We start from the raw sequence: 8,640 nt of genomic DNA on the forward strand, positions 1-8,640 counted from the left end.
TATTTAATCATTTACAGTTATTTCATCAAAAGTTCATTCTTATAAAATTCTCATTCTCTGAAATTCTTTTCATCTTAAAATATCATTTCGTCTAAATAATTTTGTGAAAATGGATTTCCGCATCATAATTTTGGGTATAATTTAAATTTCGAGTAAATTCATTTCGTTCAAAATTCATTTTGTCGTAAATTTATTTAGTTTCTAATGAAAGACATTCATACGAAACTAAAGTAAGACAAAATAAGTTTTGGTTGATGAATTTTGATGATGGGTTCTGGTTTAGGAGTTTGAAGTATGCTTGTTGCAATGCAATTATGTACAGCCTGTTGTACGTATGTATGTATGCAGTGCAATGTGTATGTTGTGTATGTTGTGTGTTTTGTGTGAGAATATGTTTGTTGTCTGGGTGTGCGTGCGTGTGTGTGTGCGTGTGTGTGTGTGTGTGTGTTTATGTGTGTGTACTGAATGGGTGCCTGTTGTATATTGTAATGTATGTCCAGGGCATATGCCGTTCGTTGTATGCACGTTGTGTGGTGGTTGTATGTGTGTGTTAGTTGTTTGTTAATTGTATGCTTCACATTGTGTTTGTGTTTTGAGCCGGTCGCATGTGCGTATGAATTGTGTATGTTATTGAATAAATTGATTTCATAAATTTGTATTTGTCCGGTCTGCAGTTTTCGGTATGCAGTTTATGGAGATGGCAGATGTTTGAAGTGCCTCCTGAATTGATTTTATTGAAGTTCCATTTCTGGCTTCTTTCCAACTTTTTCTATTTTTCACGGGCATTTTTGTCATTTCGCCATCGGTTTATGGAGGAAAATTTTGTTGGAAATATTTTTCAACCTTGTCGTTTCTACCATTGCTAATGGGAGTCCATAGATAATTAATAAACTTCCATTGAGTTCTTTTTTATCTTCATTAAATTATGTTTAAGTAATTAAAAAAAATTTTAATTGTGAACATTTTTAAGCAATTGATGATTATGATTTCATTTTAACCATGACTATTTCTCTATTAATTAACTAATTAATTATTGATTTTAGGCATTTGATGAAAAATAAAAGATCTGTTCCAATTATTTATTATTTATTATTGTTGTTGTTGTTTTGTTGTTGTTGTTATTGTTGTTGTTTTTTTTTCTTTTAAAATATTATTATTGTTTGCATTTTTGTTCAGTTTTTTACAACAGGGTAGTTTGGCGAGTTGTGTGCATGTAAAGAGGACATTATGAGGCAGGTTTTTATCTCAACATGCAGTTATATGTGCTTCTCTGCATGTGTGTGTGTGTGTTTGATTGTGTGTGTTCGATTGTGTGTGTTCGTGTAAGTGTGTGTGTATGTTTGATTGTATGTAGTTTGTTTGTGTTGTTGTCATAATTTTGTCGATGTGATTAAAATGGAGTTGTTTATGTGATTCGTCGAAACATTTTAAAAAAACAAATTTTTAAACAAAAACACATCACACACACGCACACACACACGTACACACACACGCACACACGCACGTACGTACACAAGGTTTGTTCTCATGTCGTATTTTGTTACATTATTTGATAACAACTACCTCACATACGCGGGGCATAAAAATGAATGCAGTCATATTTCTGACATAAAATACAAATAACAAAAAACTTACACGATAATGAAATGTAAAAAATATACAAACTATGAAACAAACATACAAACATGCAACTCGAATGTAAACATACAACCACACATACAAACACACACACGCGCATACAAACGCGCATACAGAGATACAAACCTCTATAGCGTAGGAGCATCTCCTCCCCCCCACCATGAAATTGCAACTTCAACGCGTGACTTTTCGACGAATGCACCAACTTCTCGCGTCTGTCGTCACTGCAAACGCGAATGTTGTGGCTGCCACCACTGCTGCCATCACTTCCACTATTGTTGTTGTTGTTGTTGTCGTTGTTGTTGTTGTTGTTGTTGTTGTTGTTGTTGTTGTTGTTGTTGTTGTAGCTACCACCACTACTACCACTACTGCTACCAGAGGCGGTGAAGTTCATCTTAATGATGTCAGTGATGGTGGCTACAGTTGGTGAGCAAGTTTTATCAACGTAAACATTAGTAGAGATGGCTGAGTCAATGTTGTTGTAAAAATGTTGTGGCTGGTGGTGGTGCTGCAAACTCTGCTGCTGCTGTACGTGGCTGTAGTAGCTTCGTTGAGTCGAAGCGAAATTAAACGCGGTTACATTTATCGTCTGTCCCTCTAATGCTTCAATCATCCAGAAACAAGATGGCGGCGTTTGTTTACTCTCGGTGGTCACGTGTTTGAGTGATTTGTAGCCGGTTGGTGTTTGTTGCTGCTGGGTGTGGAAGTGTCGGTGGTGGTGGTGGTATGGCTTGTTGGATATGTAACCGTCCAGTGATGTGAGCTTGTGGATGCCAGCGTGGCAGGGTGTGGTGGAGGGAGTGTCCACTGTTGGTGTGGAAGGTGGAGGTGGATGATGTGGAAAGGTAGAAGTAGGTTGGTTGGTTATTGTTTTTAAAAAGTTAAAAGTAATCAATCATAATGACAACAAAATAACTCAACAGTTTGTTTTCAAATTTGCTAATATGATTGGTTTTATCAAAATTCAACTAAAAAATTTTTTTAAAGAATTCATTGATCAAGAAAATTTTTTAAACATACCTTTCACATTCTATCAACCAACCATCCAATTAACCAACCAGCCAGCCTGCCAACCAACCAGCCAACCAGCCAAACAACCAACCAATCAACCAACCAAGCAACCTAGCAACCAATCAACCAACCAACCAACCGGAAACGCAGTAGTAAGCCACTTCCAGATATGACGCCAAATCCTTCGGACATGGTTTGACGGAGAAGAAATCCGTGTCAGGGAATGGGAAGTCGCAAGTGGATTTGCCTGGATCGACGCCGAAGGGAATTTAAAAGTGAATTTAAATAAAATTAAACATTGAATTAAATCTTATTTAGCAGCCTGCTGAAAAACGAACGGTTAATTAACGTTACACAAAGTAATAGGTTATAAAATTAATCGAGCCTGGCCACATTATTTGATTTTATTTGAATTATACTTCATTTAATAATTCAAAAAGAGTTAAATATAAAATTGTCTAGTACAACAAAAATTCGAAAATAATTAAGCTTTTGCCAAACAACCATCCAATCAATCAACCACCAAATCAACCAACCAGCCAACAGATCAACCAATCAACCAAACAATCAACCAACCAATCAACCAACCAATCAACCATCCAACCGATCAACCAGCAAATCAAGCAATCAATCAACCAACAGATCAATCAATCAACCAGTCAAGCAACCAACCAACCAAACAACCAACCAACCAACCGATCAACCAGCAAATCAACCAACCATCCGATCAATCAATCAACCAGTCAGGCAACCAACCCGAGCACTTCCTGTCCATCAGATGAAGGACATCTGCGTTGCATCCCTTGTCATCGTAGTTCCTCTGCATGCACCTACTCTCTCGCATACGACCCAACCTTGCCCTGCTCATTATTATCACCTGATCTTTCATCACCCATGACGAAGATGACGACGAAGAAGAAGAGGATGATGATGATGATGATGATAGGAGTGGTGGCGTGAATGGTGTTGATTGTGATGAGGATGATGATGAAGTGAGTGACGTTGATGGAGGGGGACAGGAGATGTTGAAGTGTTCGAACATGCAGACGTCCAGTTGGATCAATTCTGCAGGTGGTTGGTTGTGGTCGGATGTGGTCGGTTGTGGCTAGTTGTGGTCGGTTGTGTTTCGGTTTGTGATTTATTGTTTCGTTTTAATTATATAATATTATCATCACATCATCCCATGCAAATAATACATAACATGACTTGTGTCATTTATATGTCTAAATTAATACTATAGAAATCATTTCCCTCTCAATCATTATCCAACTGCCAATAAAATGTCTCTTAAGCACTTTCATATCAATCCGTTTATACTCTTTGTTAATATACCTGAAGAACTCTTCCTTATTGCCAATATCTTGTTCATTCACTTATTTAATTCTCGAAAGATTTATACTAAATTAATAAATTAAGTACTAATTAATTATATTAAATTAAAAATCTTCATAAGTAGTTAAAATCAAGAAAAACAAAATTTAATAAAAAATGCATGCAAAGCAGCATAGGAAACTTACAAACCAAATAACGTAAAAAAATAATGAACCAGAGAGGCATTACCTATACACACACACACCACACCACACCACACACACACAACACACACACACACCACACACACACACACATACACCACACACACATAAACACGCACACGCACAAACGCATTGACTAAACGACTATAAACATTATTCCAAACAAACAATAAAAAACATACATACATCGTAGCAAACAAACAACGACCACACACTCATACATATACCATTTGACGTCATATTAAACAAATAACATACAACAGACAAACACATATTCATCATTAAACAAACAAACAAACAGACAGACAGACAGACAAACACACATGCAACATTAAACAAACAAACACACATGCAACATTAAACAAGCATACAAATACATAAGCAACATTAAACATACAAACAAACACAACTGCAACATTAAACATACAAAACATTCAACCACATAGAAACAAAACAAAGAGACAGCAAACAGATTGTAATGCACAGAAGACATTTGAAAGAATGTGCACAGACACAAGCAAACAAGTTTGATCTACGTAACGCAATTTATTTTCATAAAACGCTGACATAAATTAAAATTTTTATGAATTGTTTGTTTTTTCAAAGCACATACATTTCGTTTGTGTGCGAAAAGAAACTACATTCACACATAATGATTTAACACACAGTATAAACAATTTTAAACCGTAATATTACATGTAAACACATACACAAAAATAAAAACTTGAAATACAAAACGAACATAAACTAACATACAAAACCAGCATACAAACATAACTGAACAAACATACATACATACATAACATACAAAACGAACATGCAAACGAGAAATACAAAATAAACATATAAATACAAAATGTATTTGTTGCCAACTTCTCACGCATACAGCCACAACGGTACATCTTCTCGAAATCATTTCCAATGAAGCTATCATCATTCCAATGACTTTGAAGATAAAGACGCCTATGATGGAATGAAAAAAAAAAAACAAAAAATAAATTAGAAGTTGTCGTAAGAATGATAAAAATAACTTCTACTACTGAAACTATATTATTTTATAATTCTTTCTTCTATAAAAATTAACATGAAGTAATTTCTCTTTCTTATAATTTAAACTTTTCAAATGTATTTGTGTCCTTGAGGCTGTATCGATCAGCGGATTTGTCGTAATTTGTTTTATTAAAGTAGAACAAACTTTTCTAAAAACACTAACAACTGCATTCAACAAGTAAATTTGAGTCATGCTTAAGTTGTAGAGTTGAATGTTGTTAAAGTCATAATGTAATTTTTTGTGCTATAAGATACAATGCCATCCATCCACATTTGAACTCTGCCTTTTCATCACAGAAATAATAATCTGTCTCAATCTGCTTACTTAAAATGAGAATTTTTTTGTATGTAGCTATGTGTGAGTTAAATGTACCAGACGAGGAACATTCTTCATAAACTGATGACTATTTCCACCATAATATAAATCATTCACAGTGTCAGATTTGTGTTTATCGGTTGAACTAAAATTTTTTCTCTCCAACTTTGTTGCTGTGCTAAACATAGCAACGAAGTATTTATATCTTGAAGATTGTGTTTCACCAAAATTATTCTATTTAAAATTTAGTCTTCGTCTCATTTTCAGCTCTGCAATTCTACCTTCCGCCTGAAGACAGATGGAAGAAGTTCTCGGCAGAGCAGCGTGCTAACACGTAAACGGTTAAGCAACAATTTCGAAACAACACACGCATCGACAAACAACATGCAACAACCAGCCACCCATACTAACGCATGCACGCCACAATCACATGCAACTACGCGACAACACTCGCTGCAACACACAGACACTAACAGCAAAACCAGTGGCAGCACAACGCCACAGAAATGCCGCCACCACCACTACCACAACAACAAAACTACAAGAAGGCGACGCATACGCACACGCAAAGGTCATGACCTTGCACTATAAATAACTTCCCCTCCAGGGTAGATAAACAATTACATTTGCTGCACATCAACTTATCTTCATAGCACATCTACCCAACATTAGGTTGTTTTCAATTGGCTGGCTGGTTGGCTGGTTGGTTGGTTCGTGTTCTGCTGTGGTGTTGGGTGGTGGTCAGCTGTGGTGTAGTGTGGTAGTCTTTAAGGTGTAATGATGTTGGTGTGTGTGTGTGTATGTGTGTGTGTGTGTGTGTGTGATTGTTGTTGATACATCTGAAACAGGTTCACAAAAGAGAGTGACCTTTTACTTCTAGCTTTTATTTATTCTAAAAATGAAAGTGTTTTTTTTTTACTTTTATTTTTTTCTATTTCGCCTGTCACGTGTGTGTGTGTGATGTGCTACAGTGACCAGCCGTGCAGTTTAACCTGGTTGACGCGCAATTATAGAGAAAATATTTTTTTTTCATTTTCATCTTTCATTCATTTTCATCGTTCACAAAGAATTTCAATATATAGCTAATTTTTTCAGTCCAATACGGAAAATTGTTTATAAAAAGGAGCAAGCATTGAAATCAATGTTTCGATAAAAATCTCGTTGCAGCAGATGCTGAATATATATGCGCTTGGATTAGCCTTCCATCAAAAGTTTCCTGTGTTTTATGTAATGTCGGTTTCACATCTTTATGACTTTTTAACGCACAGAGTCAATTCGTTGTTCACATCTGACATTCGTTTGCTGCATTTTTATTTTATGGCTCTTCTTACACCAGGAGTGCTACCACGGATCGGAAACTTCTTTTTAAAATATTAAATCAAACTCTCCGGGACGAAAATAACCATTGAAGAAATAATGCGTTTGCAAGGAACTCTGCTGTCCGGTGCATGCTGCAGAAGAACATATGTCCGGTTATTTAACCTTATATATTATACTAACACTGTTATGGTATGTTATGTAATGTTATATATTGTACTAGCACCATTTCATTCTATGTGTATAGATAAAGATAAAAATATCCAATTATTTATAAATATTTTATTATTAAAAATTATAAATGATAGTTTAAACCCAAAAAGATATATATATATATAAATTATATATATATACAAAGACATATTATATATTAGTATTAGTGCGTGTAAATATGCATATTCATATATACAGTAAATTGTAAATATTAGTATGTTAAATTTATTCATACGAATGTTATATACATATCTCCTGTTATATATTTGTATATGAGTCTTACTGAGATGTGATACATCCAATTAATTGATGTATAGAAGTTAGAGATGATGAAGGAATGAGGATGAAATGATGAAGGAATAAGGATGAAATGATGAAGGAATGAGGATGAAATGATGAAGGAATGAGGATGAAATGATGAAGGAATGAGGATGAAATGATGAAGGAATGAGGATGAAATGATGAAGGAATGAGGATGAAATGATGAGATGGTAAAACGGTAAGAGGATGACGATCGGCAGATGGTGGAAGTGAATGTATGGAACCTGTCGGTGGATTATAAATGAATCTTACTGGATTTTAATTGGTCCTTTTATTAAGTGGAAAGATTTCAGGTGGCAAAAGTTGGATTGAAGAAAGGAAAGAGTCAGAAAAATGAATATGATTGAATGAATGTAAAAAATAGGAAGAGTAACGAACAGAAATAAATAAATAAAACAATTGGTTATTGATGAATGACGAAGCGAAGAAAATATGAATAAAAATTCAATGACCCAAATAGAAAAAAACATTTCATACACTCATAAAAATTTCACATTAGAACAAAAACAGAAGACTGGAATTACGTGAAGACTGAACAACACATACAAACCAACACAGACACTTTTAATCACATACACACACACTCAAAAACACACACAACACACTCTAAAAAACACACACACACAAAGACAAAGTTTGAGAAGCACTGGTGTAGACCAACACACAACACACACACACACAGACAAAGTTTGAGAAGCACAACACAAACACACACACAAAGACATAAACGACCCACATTCACACAGACGAACATATCGTCACATACACATAGACACATACACAGTAGTACAGAGAGCACTGATATCTGTTTATGTACGAAACTATGAGACGTGCTGCTAAATTCAATTGAAATGTTCTCTTTCCACAATCACGATGTGGAAAATGAATACTAACAATTATTTTGTTGTAGTTGATGTTGCTGTACGTCGTTGTTGATGTTGTAAGTCGTTGATGCCATTGAATTAATGTATAAACAAATTGGGATTGTTGTCACAACTATGATCGTGTTTGATCGTGTTAATGTTGTTTCTGTTGTTCAACTTCAAGTTGATGTGAAGAGGATTCTAATCAGTCTGGCGTAATAATCCTGAATGAGTTTGTTGGGGTTGTTTGTTGTGGTTAGGCTGGTTTGTTCACGTGACGTTGGAGGTATTTGTTTATATGTGGTTTGTTTCATGTATCAACACAGCAGCAGCGGGACAGGTGGGTGGGGCTCAGTCTCCGGGCCTCCATAAACAA

The 8,640-nt window shown here is 35.3% G+C and overlaps 1 protein-coding gene across 1 annotated transcript; it reads right to left on the bottom strand.

The window, feature by feature from the left end:
- Positions 1-791: 791 nt before the first annotated feature.
- On the bottom strand, positions 792-5,427 carry HELRODRAFT_177689 (hypothetical protein; the record flags this gene model as incomplete). The annotated part of the gene is made up of 6 exons (XM_009025831.1): positions 792-913; positions 1,765-2,332; positions 2,386-2,445; positions 2,796-2,896; positions 3,484-3,754; positions 5,380-5,427. 6 exons carry the CDS (start codon positions 5,425-5,427, stop codon positions 792-794), a joined length of 1,170 nt encoding a protein of 389 aa, XP_009024079.1.
- Positions 5,428-8,640: the final 3,213 nt, after the last annotated feature.

Source organism: Helobdella robusta (assembly GCF_000326865.2).
Source record: "Helobdella robusta unplaced genomic scaffold HELROscaffold_43, whole genome shotgun sequence".
In the NCBI taxonomy this organism is placed as follows: Eukaryota; Metazoa; Annelida; class Clitellata; order Rhynchobdellida; family Glossiphoniidae; genus Helobdella; species Helobdella robusta.